This window comes from Tachypleus tridentatus, chromosome 11 (genome assembly GCF_004210375.1).
Source record: "Tachypleus tridentatus isolate NWPU-2018 chromosome 11, ASM421037v1, whole genome shotgun sequence".
Classification (NCBI taxonomy): Eukaryota; Metazoa; Arthropoda; class Merostomata; order Xiphosura; family Limulidae; genus Tachypleus; species Tachypleus tridentatus.
The window spans coordinates 39,312,185-39,338,908 of record NC_134835.1 but is presented as its reverse complement, the minus strand read 5'-3'; the positions used below and the strand labels follow the sequence as shown (position 1 = coordinate 39,338,908).

The following is a 26,724-nucleotide window of genomic DNA, read 5'->3' as shown; positions in this document are numbered from 1 at the left end:
TAGCGGTGGGTGATGATATCTTTCACTGCGAGAAATTCAATACAAACAGCAAATCGTCTGAAAAAAATGATTTTATACGTTGGTATTCACCGTCTTCTGAGCGATAGTAACATTGTGTTGTTTTGTGGGAAAAGTTCGAGGTAGTTTTACATGTATCCCCTCCACTCGTTAGGCATATGAGTGTTTTATTTCAGTTCTGTTATCGTGGTGTTATATCGCCGTTAGGAGCCATTTCATACATGTACGGTTGATTCATTGTTAACACAATAATGTGACACACAATTAGGATTATTTGCAGTTACGGACTGCTTCTTGCAGTTCAGTCAATAAATAATTTTTGATATGCTGTTTGTTTTTCTGGCGAAAACGAAGAGTGATGAATTTCACACATAACAGCTATTAGCACGTGACTATATTATTCAGACGTAGCGCCCCTAGCGACTGTTTTACGAATTTCTGTTTCTTACCATTCGAAGCGAACTAGTTTATTGCAGTATAACTTTAAGCTGGTAGTCACGCCTGCGGAAAATCCCTTGTAATTAATTACAAGGTTGACTGGCTACACTGGCGTGGGATAACCCAAAGACAGCGTATAAATTATTACCAGTTAAGCTCTGAGACAGTGGATGCTTGCATAGATACATACTGATATTACAGAACGGCTCACACGTTAGCAACTGGACAGAGACGGTTTCCAGTCACGAAATCTCTGTTTGATGAGGTGGTGAATTAGTTATAAGCTACCCGAAAGCATGATTGGATTGGAAGGTTGATATGTAACAGTGAGATCGACTACGCTTTTCATATCTACAAAGTGTAGATAATACGATAAGATGGATGGAAGTTCGCACGATATCACCCGATTCAAGTAAAGCAAGGTCAAGAACATAGTGTAATGAATAAATAACTCGTGAGACATAAAACCAAAACTGATTAGTTAACTATAGTCTAGCAAATAAACTTACCGACGTCAACAAAATGTATACAAATCTTTCTTACAAAATTAATTTTCTATGTAGCTTTTCTACTTTTACAAGATCAGAGATGTTCGAGAAAAGAACAGATAATGTTATTATAATTTTGTCATGCCTCTAGTTTTGTTTTATTATATGATTAGTGTAATTTGAAGGAATTTGTAGAGAAATTGTGTGAATGTCTTAAATGATAAGAGTAGGTTTACTTGGTGTAGCAAAGATAAGTTTGTGGGTTTATAACACTAAATATCGTGGTTCAATACTTGCAGAGCGCACAGCGCAGATAAATAGTTCTGTAACTGTGTGTTTAAACATAATACAGGTGACTTAAACTTTAAGAAAGAATAATGATCCAATACAAGCGACTTCAACTGTAGGAAAGAATACTGGCCCAGTACAGGTGACTTAAACTTTAAGAAAGGATACTGAGCTGTAGCAATACGGGTGACTTAAATTGTAAGAAAGAATAATGATCAAATACAGGTGATTTAAACTTTAACAAAGGATACTGACCTGTGGCAATACGGGTGTCTTAAACTGTAAGAAAAAATAATGGCCTGATACAGATGACTTAAATTATAAGAAAGAACCACTAGTTCTTGTTTTAGGAAGGAATAACATATTATGGGGATGGTGAATTAAACTACAGAATAAGATCACTAGTTGTGACATTGATGAATTAAACTACAGAATAAGATCACTAGTTGTGACATTGATGAATTAAACTACAGAATAAGATCACCAGTTGTGACATTTGATGAATTAAACTACAGAATAAGATCACCAGTTGTGACATTTGATGAATTAAACTACAGAATAAGATCACCAGTTGCGACATTTGATGAATTAAACTATAGAATAACATCACTAGTAGTGGCAGTAGCGACGTTTATTACAGGAATGAATCATGAGTTGTGACAGTGCAAGTAATTTACAATATAATGAACTGTGGCATCACAGTAGGCTCCACTGTAAAGAATCGTGAATTGTGTCAATTCTGTAATCTTACTTTACACGAATGATGACTTCTGTCAGCAGATGTTCTAAAGAACTGGCAGATCATTCTAGTCATTTAATTATAAGTTGGATATGCTTATATACACCTTTCTAAAGTTATCTTGTATTGATTTTTTCATTTCGAATATTTGGAATAATGTGAACTCAAAGGTAATAAAATATTCAGTATTAAGATGAGATAAACTAATATTTGTTAGAATTGAGAAGAGAGAACAAAGTAATTTGTCTTGCTTATTCATATCTTGAAGGCATGAGTTAGAATTTAAAGAAACAGGAGAAAGTAAATTAGTTCCATTTTGTTCACTTGAATATGAAATGAAGATTGAATAAGTGAAGTTATGAAATTTGATTGAAATGTTTTTTTGTTTTGTTTTCTTAATATAACTCCAACTAACTGAAACTTTTGAAATGTAATATTAAAGCGGAGAAGACAGTAGAATTCGGTAAAAGATAGAATATTATGAGCTGGTGTATTATATAATATAAAACTTGCTGTTTAGTTGTTGTTGTTTGATAAATTTGATAAGTTATTCAGAGTGATGAAAAAATATAATCTTTGTTTGATTATACAATGAGGCCTGTATTATTTTGTATTATTTACTTAAATATGATTTTGTGTTTAATGAAACTTAAGAGGGCAGATAAATATATAAAACTACACTGTTCAGAATGAATGCGGTATCTAGACTTTGCTTTCTTTACTTGATTTGCATATTACAAGAGGTAAAACAAGTGTTCACCACTTAGCTTTAATGCATTTTCCCATTAAATATATATATCTTAAAAAAAAAGAAAAGAGAGATTACCCTTGTGAAACAAAACGTGGTAAATATATTAGGGTTAAAGAAAATATAATGCTATGGAACTCTTCCAGAACAACGAATTCTATGTAAGGAAATTTTGGTAATTTTCTCATGTATGTCCTTTTGTTTTCAGCAACAGCACTCGGGCATCGCACACCTAATGGTTCGTATGTATATACATTATAATTTTTCTTATATATCTGTTACTACAGCAAATACTTTGTTCTTTGTACATTAAACTCATTGCTAATGCGAGTGTTTGGTTTTCTTATTTTCAGTTACTTTGTCTACTAGATTCCCCTTAATGTAATGTATCTGTACACTTCATTAATCAAACTCTTTGAATCGCTTTGTGTAACAAGTTTCTAGATGTTGATTTTGTTTCCTCGGTCAACAACGTGTTTTGTTTTCCCCTCCTAATAACAAATCTAAGCGTGAAGATGACTGTGTATCTCAGAATGGCTGGTATGGGTATTAACACTTTTATTGATAGTGAGAGAACAACGTTTCGACCTTCCTAGGTCAGCTTTCTTAACCTGAAGATGACCTAGGAAAGTTGAAACGTTGTTCTCTCCTTATCAATAAGTGTTAATACCCATACCAGCCATTCTGAGATACATTTTTATTTCAAGTGAGTTTCTTGTAATCAAGTGAAGATGAATGTTGAAAGATGTTGTTATGGTATGAGGTATTGAATTTACAAAACACAAACTCGGAAATATTTGTAATCAATACCACGTGTTTCGTACAATTAAACATGGAGACAGTGCCTAGATGTATAATATACGTCACAATAGCTAACATCTTCAGAATATTATAGTTGGACATTGAATAATTCCTTAGTTAACCATAAATTTTCAAACTAAATTAAATCACCCGAATCACAATTGCCCAGTTGTTCTGCATCTTACCGATAATTTGTAAATCTTCTGATGAATTCTTCAAAAAATGGAGAGGGAGATAGAACTTTTAATTTGAAGTTTTTTTTTATGGTACATAGCATGGAACATAACTTAAGATAACCAATATTTTAACAGCCAAAAGAAAATACATATATAAAACTTGTTTCCTAGTAAAAATTGATTTAATATGCTGATTTATATCACTATTAATTGTTACCTGAGAAGAGGATAATATGAAGTCTACAATTTATTGTGCAAAATTTACATTTTATTAAAAATAAAATTTTGAAAAACTGCAGTGGTTAAATACCAAAGTTTCCTGGTGGTGGCTCAGTGTTACATCTAACGGCTTGCAACGCGTAATTCACGTTTAGGTGGGTACAGCACAAACAACATTTCATGTTCTCCCTCCAGTATATATTGCCTTCTAGTATGAGTGGTAAAAAATTGAAAATGTTTGGCAACTTTATTTATTCGACTTACGGATTATATTTTAGGTTTGATTATGTAATGCTTCATCTAATATTCAGTAGTGCTTGAAGGTGTTTAGTAACTGCATAAACTCGCATTCTGTTTTTTTTATTTGTTTGTGTGGAATTTAGTGTTCTGTGCTTTGGCGTCTGACGCGTTTAGGCCCGGCATGGCCAGGTGGTTAGTGCGCTCAACTTGCAATTTTCGGGTCGCAGGTTCGAATCCCCGTCCCATCAAACATACCCATCCTTTCAACTATGGGGGCATTATAAAATGACGGTCAATCCCACTATTCGTTGGTAAAAAGTGTATCCCAAGAGTTGGCGGTGGGTGATGATGACTAACTGCATTCCCTCTGGTCTTACACTGTTAAATTAGGGACGGCAAGCACACATAGCACTCGTGTAGTTTTGCGTGAAATTCATAACAAGCAAACACTTTGTGACGCGTTTAACTAAATCGTTGCGCACTGTAGAAAGACTGGTCCTGAAGATGTCGCTTTTCTTTTTTAAACTTTTTCTTACGTCTGTGTATTCAATTTGTGTAAAACAGCATGTTTAACATATCTGTTTTGAAAAGTCTCTAGAATAGAGTAGATTTTCTGTGTATGGTACGAGTGTTTCCTGTAGCTTGTCCTCAACGGGTTTCTCATTTTTCAGAGCTTGATGCAACCTAAGAGAAACTCTGGCAAGGTGAATTAATTTAATACCTGCATTTTTTTAGCCGTGTTGCACGTGACTCATGTTGAGATGCATGCTAACCATTTGCACGTTAAACGTGGTGGTGAGAGAGCATAACAAACAAACAAACAAAAATCACTAGAAAGAGATAGAGGGAGAGACAAAAAGAAGTAACGAATCAGAAAGCGGGTAAGTGACGTGCCTCATCCAGTTCTTTTTTTTTTTTTTTTAGGGGATTTAATATCTCTAACTCCTTACCCGTAATAATGTTGATCTAAATCGTATTTGATTGCAAAATCGATTATAGAATAGCTAGCCTCCACCCTTACTTTCATTACCAGATCATTTATAATGGCAGTAGTGAGTGGATTTCTTTTCTTTATTAAAGAAAAAAAAGTGCAAAATGCTCTACCTACTGGGCTATATTAAAATTAAATTTTTCTCGAAAATTAAGAAGTTGGCGATGGTTGAGAAATCAAGGCGCAGTTGCTGTCAAAAATGATTTAATTTCCGAACTCTTGGTACGCAACGTTCTGAAAGATAGGATAAAACAATAAGAAGTACACTTTCTTATAAAGCATTTTACAGTGAAATAACTGTTCGTAGAACGAGTTAGCAAATTATATGAACTTTGATGGTCCTATGGCGTGAATAGGTTCGTAACTCAATTATTTTCACGTTTCTTTATACAGTTAAATCTTCAATCTCCACGGGAAGATTGATTCTACGAAGGCCAAATATATTACTAACATTTTGATGAAGTGTAAAAAACTAAAAGAAATTTCTTTAATAATATACAAATGGTAAAACATTATATCTGCTATGTGTGTTAACAGAATACGTGATATACGTCGTTGTGGCCTTTCTACATAGTTGATATATACCTGTTCCAGTTATTTGTTGGTGGAATATTTGAGATGAAAGAGTTTGAAATATTCAAAAGGTCTGAATATATAGTTTGTCGCAAAGTCACGATAGCAACGTCTACTTAACACGTCACAATGGACAGTCTCGGTTGGATGTTTTGTTGCTTTTCTTGTTTAGCAATTTCTCTGAAGAGTTTTCATTCTGTACCAACTTCAGAAGTTGAGTTTTGCTTGTTATATAACTCGCCATGTATTTTGTATGCTTAGCTTGTGTCCTCCTTTTGTACAGACTACATTCTTGTGTTTATCATAAGGGTACTGAGCCTAGCATACCCAGGTGGATAGATTCGCAATCTGAGGGTCACGGTTTCGAATCCCCATCACACCAAACATAACATGCTCGCCTTGTAATCCGTGTGGGCGTTATAAGAGTAGGTCAGTCCTACTGTTCGTTGGTAAATGAGTAGCCCAAGAGTTGGCGGTCGATGATGTCTACCATCTAGCCTTACACTGCTAAATTAGGGAAGGCTAGCGCAGATAGTCCTCGCGTAGCTTTGCGCGAACTTCAAAAGAAACAAACGTAAGAGAATGACTTGTTTATAATCTTGATTTAGCAATAACACATGCATTGAGTTTGGTTGCCGTTGATTGCAACGACTTCGTTTCAGATGGCTTCGATAATTCAGTTATTCAGTCCAGATGAAACAAAACCTTTTCTGCTGTAAACAAGAGCCACAACGAATTTCTTTATCTAATCCAAGTGGTTTAAAACAATTATGTCGTATATCAAAATAACGTTGACTTTGAACAACGTATAACTCCCCTTTGTTGATGTTTTATACCTGACTTACTGAAGTACATGGAATGAGTAATTACACCCTGATTTTTTTAATGGTTAATCGCGTCCACATCAGGTAAAGCAGTTATTTCATATATTATGACGCTGCAAATAAACAAAAAGTAATTTAACGAGCAATTATAATTCCCAAAATAATTAAAAAGGTAACATTTGGTTATCACTCTCCAAATAAACAGACCAATAATTAAACATTAGGTTTTAGTTCCTTATATCAGTATAAAGAAATTTCATTATGCGGTTGTCACTTCCGATGTAAACAAATAATATAATAATTTAATATAAGGTTATCATGTGCAAAATAACGATTAAACGAATTAAACATTTAGTTATCATTCCCGACATAATGAAAATGTGAGGGAAGAAGGACTTCCCTCTCTCTCCTTTTGAGATTCAAAAGCTTATGCTGTTTGTCATTCCTTCTTAGAAGGCTTGTGTGAATTTCAAACCAAATCATTCTTCGGGGCACGACATGGCAGGAGCTCAGGGCGCTCGACTGGCAGACAGTCTGTGGGTTGCGGATTCGAATTTCCCTCCCACCAAACATTCTTGCTCTTTTAGCTGTGGGGGCGTTATAATATCACAATCAATCTCACTATTCATTGGTAAAAGAGTAGCCCAAGAGTTGACGGAAGGTGGTGACGATTAGTTGCCTTCCCTCTAGTCTTTCACTGCTAAATTAAGATAAGGCTAACGCAAATAAATCCAGACAAATCATTTATATGTAGGATTTGTTAGTGGATGGCTTAGAAAGAAACGTTTGATAGGGAAATAAAACACGAACACAAGAGTGTAATAAGTAAATTACATATGTGGATTAATTTTACAGTTATTAATTCCATGATCTGAAGACTTTTTTTACAGTTGTGTTTGATTATGCACAAGGTTCTTTGAACATGCCAATTCAACAACACTTTCACCACTTTAACATTCAGAAGGTTTATACAACCGTTCTTTCACTGAGTTTTGACCAGAAAATTTTGCTATCGTGCTATCGTTTTTACAACGCTAAAATCAGGGGTTCGATTCCCCTCGGTGGGCTGAGCAGATAGCCCTATGTGGCTTTGCTATAAGAAAAACACACAAACACATGCTATCGTTTTAACCTCTTGTATCACATTAGTAATTTACTCAAATATTTTGCCGTAGTTTTAAACGTATGGTTTGTGTTTTATGTTAGTAAGGAGTTAAGTTGTTGTTGTTTTTTTTGAAATACGATTCGTTCAACTTTTATCACTGTTGTGATAAGAAAGAGCAGTGGTCCTGAAATTCGATTAGCTTTTCATGTTTTTTTTGGGGATTTGGAGATCTCGTTTATATTTATTTCGAAACATTTTGGAAAAACAAAAACTAAAATAATTTTGCATTTTCTTTAAACCTAGATATTTTTTTCTCTCTCTTCAGTTTGAATAAAAATCGCAATACTTGAATTGCTTACTAAACCCCACTGAGGACGTAAGAGGTCGGGCTCTCTAACTCCCCGTTCAATTAGTGGTTCGGTAAAAAAAACCAAAAAAACACGAAATACTGCGCTAATCCTAAGTGAGAATTTATGAAGGAAGTGGAAGAAGTATAATATAGTTCTATGTAAACCACACTATGCCTGTTATATCTGTGGACAACTTAGAACCACTCCATCTGCTCCCTTTGTACAGTGCACAAGTATATATATTCCTCAAGAAAATGTGCGTTTAACCGTAAAGAAACTCTCGGTTTTCTGTAAACATTCCCGTTGTGTTAAAAAAGGGCAGCCGAGGCGTTGCTTATAGACTTAGGTTTACACACAGTTGGTTAAGTTACATGTTCACCCGCTGTACACAATAAGCAGAGTGTATTTGACATGTGAAACTCATGCTTCGCGTTTTACCCTTGTCACATGAAGTCATTTTGAACTGGACTGCTGTCGAGAGGAAAGTGATGTTATTTTTTTTTTCACTCAGTTACGTGTCGTTTCACTGAATGATATATTTAAGCACTACATTCGTATTTTTTAACGAGCGTACTTCTAAAAAGAATCGCTTTGTTAGTGTAATATTAAAGCTCCTGGTAAAACATATCATGCACGATATTTTTTATCACTAGGTTAGCTGTAGAAACTGTCAAATTTTGATTGTTTAAATTATATAGACCAAGACTAAAATGTTAATGATCTCTAGAAAGCAAAGTTGGAAACAGTAACGATAAATTTAACAAGAGATCCAATGAAAGAAATTAAGGGAAATTACAAACATGGCTGCCAACTAAGTCGTTAACCAACGGAGCAAGAAGACAAATACTAGAATTAAGCTGTTGACTGCCAAGTATTTCAGTTGCTTCAATACAACTCTAATGCTTCTTCATTTTGTAACGTTTTTTGTGACGCCATTTTGGATCGAAAGTGAAACAATTTGTAAGTAGGTCAAATGTATGTATGGTGCTGATATCTAGCGTTGAAGTTAGGTATTATTGAGAACGAATTAACTCGTCCGTGACACTGTGTTACCGATCGGCTTGGACGAGTTATCTCATCTACGGCACTGAACAGGTTAAGAAGGGACATTAAAGAATTAGTGTTAAGGTTTCATGATGGTTACTTATTACTTTCGAGAATATATGTCGTCTGGGAATCTTATTTTTAACGAGTGTTGGAATTCATTTGGGATAAGAATTTAATTTGGTGACTTCTGTGTGAAGCGTATAGACTGTGTATGTGTTCACTCTATAAAACTATGAAGCGAAGAAACGACTAAAGTCGTACAAATCAAAATTGTTAGTATGTATAGTTAGGAAACAAATCACCAGTATCGGTTCGTATTTAGATTCGTGTAAATAGATAAATCAAAATTTAGCTCTGTTTTGTTGTTGTTGTGTATTAGAGCGTAAATATAGGTGAAAATTCATACTCGTATATATGTATACATTTCTGCAGAATATAAAATGAGGAAAACTTCGTACTGAAATATTACAAAAATTATGCAACGGGAAATAACCCGGTTTTTGTACAACAATGAAAACAAAATGCTTACTAGATCCAGTTCGCGTTCTTATTAATTTAGCATCCGTAATTTGGATTTTTAAAGTTTTATACATTAATTTGTTTAAAGGTATCTATCCTCCTTCCCAAATGAACTATGTACGGATTGATCATGTGATATAGCTCTGGATTTTAGAACAGGCTAATCGGGTTAGACACTTTGTGCTATACGACATTATAATGCTTGCATTTTAAGCTATGGGTGCGTTATAAGAGTGACAGTAAATATCTTAGCATGGATGTCTTCTCTTTACTCAGTAGCTCAAATGTAGGGACTGTGGCAGGTGACTTTAGTAATTTTGCCTATAAAAATACTGCAGTAAACTTTGATGCATGATTGTGCGTATTCATTTTCCTCTGCCATTTGCCAAGAGCGTAAAACTAGTTAGGCTTAGCTTTTGTATCTCTTATAGAAACCATTGTCCTATAAAAATAGGTATTTATTGTTTGGCGTCGTCGAAGACAATGTCGTGATGATTGTAATGGGAAACTTGTGAGAAAAAATAGAAACAATAAAGCACAACAAAAACTTTTTTGTGTTTAGTTTATTTGTTCTTTCTTTGTAATAACTTCTTACGAAAACTAACAACCCAATTTTTCATTCTGTAAATCAAAATGTTTTTATTAATCTCGTGCTATTACAATAATTACCCCTCCCTTACATCAAAACACGCAAAAAGACTCATTGCGTTCTCCTTGCAACAAAATTATTATATATATATAGACACACACATCTACACACTCAACTTGTAACACCATTTCAAATTTTTTTCTGTATGTGTGATTAATCGAATGTTTCTCATGTAATATTTATTCAGTTACTTTAAGCGTACTGGAAAGTTATTAAATTTTTTATCTTATTTTTACCTCCTTACAGCAACAAATGCACGCTCAGCAGCTGCCACCTCACGCCCATGCCCCGCCTATTCCCATGATGCCTCACGCAGCATTAGCAGGTTTACAGCCACCGACAATGCCACCAAGCAGCGCCGCTGGGCTATTGGCTTTATCAGGGTCCTTGGCAGGTGGCGCCCCCACTTCTCACCTCTCTAGCAGCACTTCTGGCTCTTCATCTGCACTCAAGGATCATCGAGATGATAAACGTACCAACTGTACGTGTTTAAAATTAGTGTTTTTCATTTTTCTTCCTTTCTTTCTGGTTAGAACTGATTTTTCATTTTGTTGGTGTAATTAAAGGAATAAAACAAATTTTGTACTTTGCCGAACTGGAGGATCGATTATTTTAAACATGTGTTTAGTAGACTTGATATAAATTAAGATATATTGAATGTATGCTCGTATTTATAATTAATTATATTTGTGCGATCAATAAACGAAAACTCAACAAGCATTCAAAGCTTTAACAAGAAATAATTATTAACTGAAAAAATTAACACTGAATGAGATACGGACATATTAAACATTATATGAACGAAAAGAAAACAGAACTGTTATGCAAATAAATGATGTAGCTCGAAAATAAGGTTCGTCCATTAATAAGTACTTGATAAAACGAAAAAAGACGAGTATTTATCTTAACTAATATTTCGTCTGTAAATATTTTATATCAATTCGTAATATTCTACTTTGATATGTAATCGACGTGGCGTGATTTATCAAAAGCCGACAGAAAAATTGATTTTGTCGGTATATAAGATAAACAAATTGTTAGTATACTTTTTGCAAGGCTTTTTAATGTTTCTCATCTTTAGAATACGGTCTCTCTTTTGATGAAGAAATTTTTAATGTTCATAATATGTTTTTATAATTAACTGTTAAAATGAGTTTTTTAAATCTCGTTTATTTTCCCCGTTTTCTTCGCATTAGCTTTTTTTCGATGTTAACATGCCTTTCTTCAGGGATTTTTTATTTAATAGTCGAAAACTGCTGAATGTGTACAGGCACATAATTGTCAGCCATTATACAAGTACCCATTTGGCGCGAAGCCATATTATCTCAACATATACTACTACGTGGCGCGCTTTTCAGTGAGGCCAGAGAAGGTATGTAAGCAGGCAGCCGTTCTAGATAGTTTGATTGGATTTTATGAAAGAGGAATGATCCGACCGAAGCTCTCGGGAGAGAAATTTCACCGCAGTTATTAGATTACACCATAAATTAACAGTAGACAATTAACGTTCAACAGACGAGAACTCCGACGTCCCGCCGCCTGACATACACCCTTTTACAAGTTATTAACGGGCTCTGTAGCTAATCGCTGTTCTCAGCTAGCTTGTCATATACGAACAGCCGTCGCCACGGAAATCCCGTTCTCTTATCCTGTGTGTATTCATATAGGTTGTTTAATTACAATGAACACGTTAAGTATAATTGGCCGCGAACAGCGAGAAATTACAGAATACCAGTAGAGTTAACATTGTCTTAATGTTTAATAATATAATGAGGACTCGTTTAGATTGCGTTTTTAAGTTTTTAAAGTGTGTAATACGGATCGTTTCTTCTACCGAATTAAATTTCTTAGAAGTTAATGAGTTTGATTGTTTACTTAAAACGTGTTTTACTGTTTATCAACCATCGGTTGTTATTTCTAACGGAGAATACAGTATCCACTTTTGCTATTATAAAAACAGTTGTATATAATTTTCTTGCCTGTAGATTTTACATAAAATAATAACGTATGTGAAACATAATATTCCTGAAAAGTAAATTATATCATAAAATTAGTTTTTGCTATACATAGTTTTTATATTATGAAATTAGTTTTCGATATATGCATATATTCAAAACGTGGAACAATTCTTTCGCAGATTTGTCGTAATATAACATTTTGTTGAACATTACTCTAACCGTAGACGGAAAAAACAAATTCTTAAAGTATTAAAACAGGAAATGTTTGAAGTATTTCTCATTGAAAGTTTTTAACAGCTTGTTTTTATTGTCGGCTTTTCAAGACTGTTATTGACAGTCATATTTCTCCTCAGTAAATATCTACTGATTAAAAATATTCATCAGGTGTGCAAGTAGATTACCACAAAATACTTAAGTTTGTGAATTACTTGAGTACAATAAGATTTACATAGATTTAACTATGTTTTATAATAACTTTTTTATGTTTTGTTTCGTAAATTCTCTACTAATAAGTATCTTTCTTATCCGATACCATTTCTTTGGTGTTTCTCTCGATGGCTGTATTTTCAATGTGTATATCATCTTGGCTTGTCACCCAATTAGCAGCTCTGAACGAGGACAGACAGGTAAATATCTTGCATCATTTTATCCTGTTTTTTTTTTTCACAAATATGAATGTTACAACAGTTTGGTTTTTCTCCTTTTCTCTAAAAGATATCAGCTTTTTAGATTACAGTGTTTTTATTGGTTACTTTCAGTGAAGTTTAAAAAAAATGTTTTCTCTGGATTTCAATTTCTTTTAGCAAGTTGGTATGAAGTATAGAGAAACAAAAGCTTGGACTAAACAATATATGTGGGGTGTGTGTGTATATAATTATGCTATATATTATTGTGGTTTGAAGTTTCTAGTCTTAAGTCTGTCGTAAGGCTATCAGCGCAAAAAATACACATGCTCATAAATTAAAAGAAAACAACAATGAAACGAACTTTGTGGAAACAAAAAGATGTGATGTAGGTTTTGTTTTTGTAAGTAGTTAGTAAAACACCTAGTGAAATACTTTGTACCACCGATTTTCTTAAACGCTTTTATAAATGGATTTTACAAATTATTGCATTGATGGGGACAAATAATTTTCACACAGGTGTTTTAAAAAGCTTGTGGCTGTTATCTTCAGAAATAACCGTTTTATCTTTTGTTTTTGGTGGCTCAGTGATAAGACTAGTGTCCTAACACAAAGGTTGCATTAGCCACAGTGCGATAGAACACGTAAACAAATATTTTATTAATCATACATTAAATGTTTAAATATGCGTGTTTTTTACCAAATACTTCTAAGCCATTACTTAATACCGAAACATAGAAATATTTCCAGTTGCGTTACAAATAAGAATACGTCCCGGCATGGCCAGGTAGGGCGTTCAACTCGTAATTTCAGAGTCGCGGGTTCGAATTCCCGTCACACTAAACATGCTCGCCCTTTCAGCCGTGAGGGCGTTATAATGTCACGATCAATCCCACTTTGTTGGTGAAAGAGTAGCCCAAGAGTTGGTGGTGGGTGGCGATAACTAGCTGCCTTTCTTATAGTCTTACACTACTAAATTAGGGGCGGGTAGAGCAGATATCCCTCGTGTAGCTTTGCGCGGCATTCAAAAACAAAACAAACAAAAAGAGCAGTAAACGTGTGCACGTTTAGTGTTAGTGTTTGTTGAGTAAGTATGTTAACAGTGTGTTAGTAGGATCTTGTTAGATAAATCGATAACTGCTGGTATTGTTGTATGTGAACAATCTGTCTACATACCAACAACTGTCACGGAGAAATGACCCTGCTTCAGTTTTAACAATCAATTTTATGATTGAAGAATTTTTTTGAACTTCATTACGATAATTCTATATTCTTTTTAAAACGCCCAATGGTGTTGTAATATCATCGGATTTCAAATATCTGGGTTGCAATAATCTTTAATGCAGTAAGGGTGTGTCATCAACCCAACTAGATTACTTAGGTGTCGTGATAGCTTTTAATATATAAGGTGCCTTGAAATTTATGTGATGAATGACGTTGTCGACCGAAGACGTCTACACAGAGCGCGAAATATCGCTCAATATGTATTAACAGTAAAGTCGGGGGAAGTTGTTAAATTCTCAGCTTTAATTAGTTTGTTCATTTTCGAATTCCCACGAAATATCGCTCATGGACATTTCTTTCTGCTACTATGTGTTACCATGGTTAACACGAGACTGGAATTATGTCGTTGAAGCACGCCCAACAGTAATCTCACTGGGTTCGACCCTGTACCCATGAAACCACAGTGAGCTAGCTAACCCTGGTTAGCTCTACTAATACGCGCCCCAAATATCCGCTGATCTATATCACGTTCATTCCTTCACCCCGGCAGGCCTCCTGATATAGTTGCTGCGGGTTGAATTTCAGGTGTAGGGAGCACATGATCAACAGTTCTTCACGGCAGGCGCTTATTAGTTTCACTTCGTTTGCTGGTTGTGGGCGGGCACTCTGACTCTTCTCTCGTGCTTGAAGTTTTCATATATACAACATTCTTTGGACCAGCCAACGGGAAATAACTTCTTTGAGCCGACAGGTGTTTGATGTTATCAGTGGGAGAGGGGTTTGTCCTACCGACAAACTGGACAACCACTCTACCAACACCGTAACAAATGACCATTTCATGTAAATGTTGGTTGGCAAATCAGGAAGCTTTTGATACAATCACAGTTAGAAACCACGAACAGCCACAGGAAATTAGCTTGCATTTACGTTCGTTTTCTTGCCATAGAGACTGTTTTGACGCGGAGGGGGTGAGGGGGACAAAGCCTCCAAAGCGTAATGAAAAATCTCAGTTGAAAAGTAAGACAACATCGTATGGCTCTAAATAAAGAACCAGATAGTGAAATATAAATTATGCTATTCTTACCTAAACAGAATAAAGTATCACGAAAAGCTATTACGATACCAACACAGTTTTCGTTAATCTCATGTTGGGGTATTTAAAACGAACCCATTTTAATAAATTTGTATGGGAAAGTGATAAGCGTAGGTCCTCTGTAAGGAATTCTATTCTGAATTAAATGGCCCGGCATGGCCAGGTGGTTAAGGCACTCGACTCGAAATCCGAGGGTCGCGGGTTCAAATTCCTGTCGCATGAAACATGTTCGCCCTATCAACCGTGGGGGCGCTATAATGTGACGGTCAATCCCACTATTCGTTGGTAAAAGAGTAGCCCAAGAGTTGGCGGTGGGTAGTGATGACTAGCTGCCTTTCCTCTAGTCTTACACTGCAAAATTAGCGACGGCTAGCACAGATAGCCCTCGAGTAGCTTTGTGCGAAACTCAAAACAAATCTGAATTAAACATTTATTTTATTAAATTATTATTTGTATGCAGTTGTTTTCCAGAGACACAAACCAAGTGTTTGTATTATTTTGAATAAAACGTTTTTGTTTTTAGCAAAATATTCACAATGGGCTAGCTATCTGCGCTGTGCCTACTGCAGGTTATTGAAATCAGAACTTTATCGTTATAACCTCTCAAATTTACTGGGGGCTTGTGATTAGTCAGTAGTACTTTTGTGTAATATCTTCTTAGCTGTATTAGCTTGGTGTGAACTCGCACGTGTTTTAAAGCAAAGTATCAAATATTAATATTAACATTGTTACCAGTAATAACACCCCCTTCCCTCCCTGAAATCAGTTATTGGGGTTTATAAACTATAGAGTTTTCAGTGATACAGCACATTTTTTTTTGTACTGACCTTATAGTTATTGTTTGTTTGTTGTTCTTTTGTACTGATTCAATAATATTTTATTTAAAGGTTCATGGAAACAATGCCTTCTTTTACATTTCTTCGTTTATTCATTTTTTGTTTCCTTCAACTTAGCTCAATAATACCAGAATATGTGTGGTGCTTTTATGAGATTGCATAAATATTTTTTCCTAATCCTTTGATTTAGTACGATAGCATATTTGTTTTGTTATATTCAAAAAATTAACCTCTTGCGAATGTTTCCTTATCCAGTCTTAGGCTTCAACAATTTCCCACTTTGCTGTCTTTCCATTAGTTGTAAATACGAGCCGTAAGCCTCTTGGCAGCTAGAAGTGATGTTCATTACTGGGGTTTGAACAGATCTATCCTAAGGATTACAATGTGTAGTTATCTAGCAGTAGCGTCGTTTGTGCCTCCTTTACCACCACAATCAAGAAAAAAAAATCCATTTTCACTACATCATCCATCATTCTCGTGCTCTGCTTTTTTCCATCTTCTATTTGAACAGACTTCGCGAGAGGGGGGGGATAATTTTATCGTTTTCTATCAGCCACACCACTGATAAAGGTAAAGAACAGTTTGCTTATCGCTACGTTATTGATTTCTTACCTTCGTACCGATTGTTCCTCGTTGGAGTGCGACCTTGTCGTTTTTACAAACCATTAGAAGACGTTATAGAAACCAAAGAAGTGCCGAAAAAGTTACAAATGAAAATGCGACTGTAACATTATAAATCAGAAGTTGAACAACATTCTCGGTTTACGTCACAGCTTCTAACGATTTTAGTATTACAACTAAAAAAAAAAAAAGAGTAAACAAGCCTAAAATTAACATGTTTTACTGTCCAAATATGTTAATATTAAACATGATATAAGGAATTACAAAATAAGTGGGTAACTTTAGGAAAAATTCGGAAACGGAATTTGTCAGTTTTGTACTCTTTTTTGTACTAATTTTGTACTTTTTAACTCGCTTAAAGGCGTTTTAATGTTTACAAGAAGTTTTTGAGATCGAATGTAAGACATTTTTTGAGGGAATGAACATAATCCGAAGAAACCAAATTTATTGTTTAAAAAAATGATTCAGTTTAATCTGAAAGTAACACATCTGAAATAACAACATTCTGTCTGTATTAACACACAAGATGTAAACACAATAAAATGTGCTATATGATTTTATTTTCCCTTTTTTTACGTTTATTAACAAACGAAAGGTAAGTTTTATATTTTAACGAACAGTTTTGTTATTTACAGGACTTTGAATGAACTTTACTCGTTGAAATCCTGTTTTATAATCTTGGCGAAACAGAGTTTATGTACGTGTTAGTTTCAAAATCCCCATGTCCCAGTTAACATTTTTAATCCCTTTGCACTTAATGTGAGCCCCCCCCGCTAGTACAGCGGTATGTGTTCGGATTTACAACGTTTAAATCAGGGGTTCGATTCCCCTCGGTGGGCTCAGCAGATGGCCCGATGTGGCTTTGCTGTAAGTAAACAGAAAACACACAAGCAATTAATGTGTGTGACAGTTGGTACTGTTTCAAACTGACATTTATCTTCTCACAAAGTTAAAACATCACTAACTTTGTTAGAAGTTGTTATCGTAACAGTACGTATTAATTCCAGAATAATTAGTTGTAACGAAATACACAGTGACATCAAGCTCTTCACCCCTTTCCCCACCATAACGACTTGGAAGTGGGTCTTACGGTTGAATTCTAATAACGGAAGCGCGTGTCGTAAGTAGAAAGTACGTGCAAGGCTTATTTTGATTATTGCAGTGAAGGCTAACCACAGGTCCTCAAACACTCGTTGCTTATACATGGTTCCAGAGGCAATGTACATTCACTGAATACTAGATAATTTTCCTTCCTCCTTGTCCTCACGGTTATTTGAACCTGAAGGAAAGGAAGTGAACAGATGTCACTCATTTGACAGAGTTGGTGGATTCTTTTACCGGAAGACATAGCGTGGTTCCGGCACGATAGCCAGCCGGAAAACATGTACATCAGTACAGAACGTATTAATGTGGCGTAACACTGACTCTCTAGAGTTGCAGCAGGGTATGGAAGGAGTAATTTTCCGCAGTCTGGAGTGATGAATAGTGCTATCCCCTATCCCTGCACTTTGTTCCTATGGCAACACCATGGAAGAAACAAGTCATGATTGTTTACCAGATGATTTGGGCGTCGTGAAATCGGTTAACCACTACCATCCAGTTGTTGGGGAAAAAATCACCATAATAATAGCTCTGAATCCCATTTATAACAGCTATCATCACGCCTATTGTTATTAAAGATACGCGTCTAGTGCGTGTAGTACCCTCCTTTTATTTTTTTCTTGAGGAAAATGCCGCATTCGCCCGAAGTGACATAACTCGAAAGAACGGGTGTCAGATAACTGTTTTTAATCTTCTGAAAATGTTTGCACGAAACGTAGTTTGAGAAGACAGTATTTCATGGAAATATTGTGATTATATAAGGCTGGTACAATATCATTTAAATATTCAACTTATCCTCTTTGTGTTTTCGATAACATCGTTAACAACCGGTTGTTAGAATTTGAGTCTTGTAATGGCTGTGATTGTTTGTTTCTTTTGGAGAGTATCACATTATGTTAAGGCGTTGAAACTTGATACAAAAACAAATATAAGTGATATATGTATATAGTTTCTTTTTGTATAAGGTAAATGATCATTTAACTCTGGAATATAAAACAATCGATGTTAAATTATATACTTTTGTTTTTTAAAGAACTTGTTATTGATAGAGTGTGGTGATCAGAACTTTTTAGGTGAAATATAATTGGATTTTTTCATTTAGAAGTAATAATAAATCATGCAGTTTAATAGCAAGATTGAAGATATCAGAGTATTTTTGGTTGCCAAAAGAAGCTTTTACGTTCATTCTTGTCAATAGTTGAACAGGTGATTAGGGGTTGCTGGACTCGTAATACGAGGGTTACGAGTTCGAATCCCCGTCACACTAAAAACGCTCGTCCTTTGAGATGTTATTATAGTGGGGACGTTATGATGTTGATCAATTCCACATTTTATTGGTAAAAGAGTAACCCAAGAGCTAGCGGCGGGTGGTGATGACTAGCTGCCTTCCTCGTACACAATTAAATTAGGGACGGCGAGCGCATATAGCTTTCGTGTAGCTTTGCGCAAAATTCAAACAAAGAATTATTTTTATATATAATATGAACACAAGAAAATTGGTTTATAAAATAAATAACATTATACAAGTATTTTTTTTTGTTCAAAGCGCATTCCATAGTTTAAAGAAACAAATGTTCAGGTGACTTAATAGGTAAAGACAAGTAGAAATATCTACCTGTGTGAACGATCAACTAAACTGTACAAGTACAGATGCAAACATTTCTTGGATGTTGCTGAAGATTATTCAGATGATAATAGTGATATAAAATAAAGCGTTTCATATTTCTCCACATCTGCAACGTTTAGTCCTTTTTAATACAAAACACCGTAAGAATATTACATTACAGCATAAGAATACAAGAAAGGCCTGACATAGCCAGGTGGTTAAGGTGCTCGACTCGTAATTTAAGAGTCTTGTGTTTGAATCCCCATCACAGCAAACATCTTCGCCCTTTCAGCGGTGGGGGTGTTATAATGTGTTGGTCAATCCCACTATTCGTTGGTAAAAGAGTAGCCCAAGAGTTGGCGGTGGGTGGTGATGACTAGCTAGTAGCTGGTACTCTCAGAAGTTTCCCTCAGAATAGCTGGTGTTCGATTAGTCTCATCCGGTAAAGCGAATTATTAGAGGCCTTGGGGCCGAAACGACCTCAACCTATTCTCAAACTTTAAAGGGGTGAAAAGTCCGGCTTGCTCGACTGAAGCCCGGACGTTCGGATGTGAGTGCCCAGTAAGCCATTTTTGGTAAGCAGAACTGGTCTTACATTGCTAAATTAGGACGGCTAGCGCAGACAGCCCTCGTGTAGCTTTGCGCGAAATTCAAAACAAAGAAACAAACAAACAATATAAGAATACCATAGTACAGTAATTTATAAGAATTATACACTACAAATTAAGATTATTGCATCATCTCATTACCCCCGGTGGGACAATGGTAAGTCTTCCGTTTTACAACGCTAAAATTAGGGGTTCGATTTCCCTTGATGGACACAACAAATAGCCCAATGTGGCTTTGCTATATGAAAAAACACACACAGCACCTCATAAGAGTATTTTAACACATCTTAAGAATATCACCTTACATCATAAGAGTGCTACAGTACAGCATAAGAAAACTACAGCACATCATTACACTGCAACGTAAGAATAGTACATTACATACTGGAATACAGAATATAATCACAACTCTTCCTCGGAAAATTGTTTTCTCAAACTTTGTATCATACAAACATTTTTCGAATTTTAACGGGTATGCTTTTTTACGTTTTTTGTTTTGTTTTTTTTCGAGCTGTATAACACTTTGGTCGAACAGGAACACCAGTGTGTTTCTGAGGTTCTACTTTTCGCACCATATAAATATTGTAGTTCAAAGAAAGAAATTGTATTTTAATCTAGTAATTATTTTTTGCTTCTAATTATATATATAATGTGTAAATATTTTGCACAAAGTATAATATTTTCACAACTCTGTATTTTCCAGTTTATTTTGGCGTTCGATACGTTTTCAAAATGATTTCATTGTAAAGTTTTAGTAGTTTGTCTAATACTAGTAATTTCATGGTGTTCTAGCGTAATTCTATCTCGCCCCACGATCGGGACAAACAGAGAAGTCGTTCACCAGATGTAGACCTGGACAAAAAACGAAGACGGGAGGAAAAACCGGATCACGTATGTCACGCTTTGATTTTAGTTATAGAAATCTGAGTTAAAAAAACAAACTGTAAGTGTGGCTTATGTCATGTTTACATTAATTTATCCGACAACATTAAGTTGTTCGATAATAATCTTAAGGTCTGCCTTTAGTAAATATAAAGTCTAGCTGTGGACTATGAGACTGGGATTTCGTTCCGTTAGCTTTGAGATCAAAGTCTGGGTTTAAGAATTGTGACATTATTTCGGACATAATGGAAATCGCGCGAGCTACGACATAGATTCAGGTTTTATATAAAATAGTATTTTCTTGACTGCTTTCAGTTACCTATTCCACGTGCTAGAACGATAACTGATTAACGTTTACGTCATTGGGTAAAATAAGGTTTGCAGCAGGAAACTGAGGTTTCATCTTTTCCCTCGTTTATCGTTATGTTTTTTTAATTGTTCTTCCTTGTGGGCTGGACATGGGCTATTGGCTAGCCTGCTGGATTGTAAATCTAAAGGTTAATGGCTCGCGTTCCATTGCTTTCAAATTACGTTCCACGTTTTTGGGTTTTAGTTAGAGTATGACAGAGTGAGGGTCAAATCGCTCTGTTTGGTTAGAATAGCGCAACAGTCGACGATGGATGCTCTTGACGGCCTTTCCTTCCCTCCAGTCTGTCAGTACAGAATTAGAGTACAGTTAGATCTTACGTAAGTTAACGAGGGCAACCAAAACTAACAAACTATTCGTGTTGTTCAAGCAGCTGGAGTGTCGGGACTCGGTACCTTTATTGTGGATGGTTGTCAGTTTGTTGAAACTCTTATGATGTATAATTTGTTGAGAAAACAAACAGAAACAGTGGCACACTTATTCACGTTCACCTTTGCGTTTATTTACCTCGTTAAAATAATACGGTGGATGTAATTTACCATGTTGATTTTTCTGCGTGAAGATAAATTTCTAGGGCCTGAACCCATTGATTTGAATTATAAAAGATTAGGCTAAGGTTCTTTAAACGTAAGGTATATTAAAATGATATCCACAAACAAGTTAGTGGATCCTTTATCTCGTAAACAAGTGATGATTTAAAAAGCCTTTCCACGTTTAACTTGTGTGGCGATTGTCGAGAAAGCAACTGGATGTATTTTTAAGGTACTGTTAAACTTATTACTAACGTAAGGAGAAAATAAAAGGTCAAACCAGTAGATATATATGAACAGTGACGTACATATAGGTGGGGCAGCTGTTCAGAGACACAGAGCCCCACCTCGCCCAACTCGATCTCGCCTCACGAAAAGTTCACTTGTGAGTTACATAAAATCAATCATGTTTGTGCCCAGAAACCTGTCTGATAATACTCGATTCCAGCTCATATAAGCCCACTTGTAAGATACACGAAATTAACGGTTTTGGGATCCATCTGTTACGAGGCCTGGCGTGCCAATCTTTGACAACTTCTATAAATAAGTTAATTGCTAGAAGACTCGCACCCTCCATCGCAGTATTACGCCAAGCGATAGGAGACACAGTTTAGTTTTATTTACGCTCTAATTTATTGTATTATGTTACTTGTGGAATATTAGGAGAAGTGGGATAATATTGCTCCAAGGACATTCACAGACCTACCATCATCACTGTAACAATAACTGCATCTTCATGAAGCTGAACTTGTTTACTGAATGTTTAAATCCAAATGACTTTTGTTGCTATGACAATAGATAAACTGTATTGACCCCCTCCCCCCGGTATTTTCCTCTTTCTGTACAAGTTGCTACATGCTATCGCTTACTTACACCTTTTAAAAATATATAATTGTTTTTTATACTAGTTGGATCTGTTCTAAAACTTTGTTATAATAAATGATGTTTGTTCAGTATCAACGTGTTTTACAAAAATAATAAGCTATTGTTAATACGGTTTGTAAACAAGATGTTATAACTTCGCGATTTATTTTATATATTTAACATTGGTATAGTGGGGGTATCCACGTTTCAGATGTTTCTAGCCAATTGGTTTTGAGTGCGGTATGCTGACGACTCTGAAATAGAATTGATGTGTCGTAGAACGAAGATTCCGTAAAACGGAAGGTGTGCAGCTTAAATAAAAATGTTTTCGTCCGTCTTCAACAACGGATACGTCACAGCTCGTGTTACTCAGTGATGGTATATGCATCAAACACTACCTCACTGAAACTCAATATTCACAACTTATAACTTTTTAGCACGAAATTTTTTAGCGTTTTAGTGGTTCCTCAGAGATATAAGTTCCACTTCTACTCTTGAATGATATAAATATTTAGGTGTGAAAATAAAATGTGCTCTGTCCATTGCATTTTACATGACGTAAATGATAATTTATGTTTGGATCACTGGCAGGGGCGATTTTAGTCATTCTGGATGACTAAATGGGGCCTCATAATGATAAGAAAACTCAGAAGTGGATTAAAAGCCATAACACAGGGGGCACCTTCCATGTGTAAGGTTATTCAGGCAATTGCCCAGTTTCACCAAACAGATAAGACCGCCTATGGTTATCGGATTCCCATGTTGTACTTAATACCCTGTTTGCACCTGTTTTAGTATTGTTTGGTTAACAGTATTTGATTAAATAAGTTAGGGAATTATATTGGTGGTAGTTTTGGTAGCAATTAAAAACCATTACCCCTTCTTTGTAACAGATAACACCTAGTGTGACATGCCTAACACTGGCTAGTGAGTCAAGCTGTGTTATTTCTTTCTTTCTATGAAATCACTGTAACTGTTTCTATTGTAGGCTGGATTCTTTTGAATAACGTTAGAAAATAATGTAACGTCCAGTCAGTTCATTTATTGATAAACTGTTGATTTGATTACAGTTTTTACAATTTAAACGCAGTGTTTAAAGTGGTTTGAAAAAAAAAAAACTGCTGATATGCTCGTATCGTGGAGGCAGAAGGTTGATGTTAACGAAGAATAAGGTCCATTATTTGAGGTTAGGCGTACGTTCTGTAGTTGTAGAGAGCTAAAGACAAACGCATTTGCGTGCGAGACCAAAGAAGATGGGTCAAGATGGCTACAGCGGCATAGTTAAACATGTTTAAATATTTTACTGGTATGCTCTACCGTCGTTATTTTTCCTACCAATATGAGTACCTACCTCCAGATTTTTATTAAACTACCATTTCTCAAATCTCTTAAAATTAAAAATAAATTTAAATTTACTAATAACGCTAAACATTCACTTGCTAATCTTGTTTTACATGCTGTATATTTCTAACACAAACTCAGTATGCACGTAAGTCAAGTGACGGACAAACCGATTAACAAGTTAACCAACTCGACAAACGTCCCGTTGCCGTTATAACACACTCACTGAGTCAGCGAACAATATAAGCTTTTCCTAAGCTTTCAGAAAGATTTTGTCATTAGATCAAGTTCTTTACGCGACGTGAAAACTCCCTCTGGCCAACAGAAATACAATTGTATAAATTAAGAACAAACATAAAAATAAATCGCAACCTACAACTCGCTCACATCTAAACATCTAACGTGACCTCCAGTGGGTCAACGGTAAGTTTACAGATGTATAAATCTTAAAATCCGGTGTTCGATTTCCCGTAACGAGCATAGTGCAGGTAGCCCATTTCAGTAGCTTTGCATTAAGACAAAAAAAATGTATCTAATATTATCGTAGACTTAGTTTACACTCTAACCTCATACCATTAAGATACAGTAGTTATGATCACTTTGAAAGTTCTAACTTCATAAATATTTAATCCTGGTACGATTTCATCCTACCAATTTTTCCAAAGTGCTCCCTGTGTGTATAAACAGATTAGCTATTGGCACTTTGTTCTTCAATCCCACAGGGCAGTGACGATGAGAAAAGCGACCAAGACCTTGTCGTGGATGTCGCCAATGAGGTTAGGACCTTCTGGTGTTGAATTTTTTACTTATTGTTGTATTCTATCAACTACGTTCATATTTGTAATTTTTCTATTCTCGGTAGTGAATATTTCGCTGTTTTGCCATATTTCTAAAACGTTCCTTTTAATTTTCCTTGTTACTTTGCTACTAGTTATTTATACACTAACTTATTTTAGTTACTTCCTTATTTTTAGGAGCGTATATTTAGTTTTTAACCTTTTGAGGAAAAAGCTTCGAGTATACAATGATAATAGGCACTTGTCATTTTGAAGTTCATGTTACAACTGTACCAACGTGCATTTTTATGAAATTAAACTTTTACACAGGACCCCATCTCACCACCACCAAACCGACAAACTTCTCCACGAGAAAATGGAATTGACCGGGCAGTAAAGAGGGAACGACCTCCAAGTAGGAGTGGATCCTCCTCGAGTAGGGGAACACCCGTTCCATCCAAGCATAAAGAGCACATGGTGTGTTGATCTTTGTATGTTTATAGGCTGGTGTCGTGTTGTTGTTGTTCCCTTATGGACAGAGAGTCCACATGATGTTTCTTCTTTCTAGGATGAGAACTTTTGATTATAAGATACTGGTTTCTTTTAAGACTTAAAATTGATACTTAAATCGATTCTATGTAACATCCATAACTTTAAAACGTTACCGACAATTCTCTTTCTTTTTTTTTTTGTTTTCGTTTATTTCTTCATTTAGAATGACAAATCTCCTACTCCTGTATCAAAATCAATGACTCCAACAAGTTCTGGAATGACCAACCCTGGTCCCAATAACCTCAAAGGTGTGGCAAAACCGCCTTCACTTGGTATGAAGAGTGTTTTCATCATCTACTAATGTAACATCATGAAGTAGTAAAAACAAAGCAGTTTTAAATATTGCCCCAAATAATTCTTGTAATATGCAGAAAACTTAACATTATGTGTGCTGTTCTATATTTTGAGACGACAATACCAGTAAATCACGTTAACAAAATTTGTGTAAATAGTTTAGTGAACTTGAGTATGCTGTAACGCATTTTTGTTTTGCACGACTATTACAGGGAGTTCCTGGAACCTAGAGTAAGGAATAAAATTATAAATAATTCTCATTTATCTAAAGGAGAATAGAATCGGAAAGACGAATTTAATACGAAAATAGTTTACAACGAAGATTTGTGGTAAAAATAACGTAAGATGCTGTCATATTAGTAAAATAAATGTTTTCGCTTTTCTTTCTAATTATATATGTATATGCAGGTGCACCATATGCTTATCCACTGCCAGGAGGACCATCAGGATCGCACCCCCCTATTGCAGCAGACCTCAGTTCTAATGCGGGTTATTCACAAGGGGCTCTACATAACAGCTTATCTCCTGCTCTTAATTCGTACCCTCGATCTGTGGTAAGTTCTCTGTTGCAAAAATTGTAGGTTCAGTTCGTATTTTTTTTTCTATAGCAATTATGTATATAACGCAAGTAAAACACCGTTTAATCCACAATCATTTGTCGTTGTCAGATAAATATATTTTGCTACGTGTTGTTTGGATCATTACCGACCATTACGGTGATTGAAACGCGCAGCAAAATGTTACGGTTTTCAAATAATAAATAACTGCAGTTTAAACCGAAAAAAAATAAAACAAACTTGTCTTCGATTATTATTATTTTACTTTTGTTTGTAATCACTTACAGGTTGCCTACGAATCTCATCCGGCCATCAGACCATCAGGATTTGGATCTATTTCAGGTGGCAAGCCGTAAGTAATGCTTTAATAATATCATTGAAACATTTCTCTGTTACTGTTGTTTGTTTCGTTTGTTGGTGAGTACTGCATGTTTGTCAACTTACCTGGATCTATTTCAGGTGAGCCAGGTATGGTCATGTGATTAGGGCGCTCGACTCGTGATGTGAGGGTCGCAGGTTCGAATCTCTGTCACACCAAACATGCTTGCCCTTTCAGCCACGGGGGCGTTATAACGTTACGGCCAATTCCACTATTCATTGGTAAAAGAGCAGCCGAAGAGTTGGCACTAGATGGTGATGATTATACTGCTAAATTTGGATTAACGCAGATAGTCCTCG

The 26,724-nt window shown here is 35.5% G+C and overlaps 1 protein-coding gene across 12 annotated transcripts in view; it reads left to right on the top strand.

The window, feature by feature from the left end:
* The window catches only part of LOC143231968 (transducin-like enhancer protein 4), a 90,570-nt gene that overhangs the window by 55,771 nt on the left and 8,075 nt on the right, over positions 1 to 26,724 (top strand). For 4 of the 12 annotated variants that reach the window (XM_076466873.1, XM_076466881.1, XM_076466878.1 and 1 more), the window contains 9 exons: positions 2,928 to 2,957; positions 10,460 to 10,694; positions 12,775 to 12,797; positions 20,676 to 20,774; positions 24,590 to 24,643; positions 24,974 to 25,120; positions 25,359 to 25,467; positions 25,898 to 26,043; positions 26,334 to 26,398. In XM_076466873.1, coding sequence (XP_076322988.1) covers positions 2,928 to 2,957; positions 10,460 to 10,694; positions 12,775 to 12,797; positions 20,676 to 20,774; positions 24,590 to 24,643; positions 24,974 to 25,120; positions 25,359 to 25,467; positions 25,898 to 26,043; positions 26,334 to 26,398 — 908 coding nt within the window. The remainder of the gene's footprint in view (positions 1 to 2,927; positions 2,958 to 10,459; positions 10,695 to 12,774; positions 12,798 to 20,675; positions 20,775 to 24,589; positions 24,644 to 24,973; positions 25,121 to 25,358; positions 25,468 to 25,897; positions 26,044 to 26,333; positions 26,399 to 26,724) is intronic. The other 8 variants (XM_076466874.1, XM_076466882.1, XM_076466876.1 and 5 more) reach the window with 7 other exon arrangements.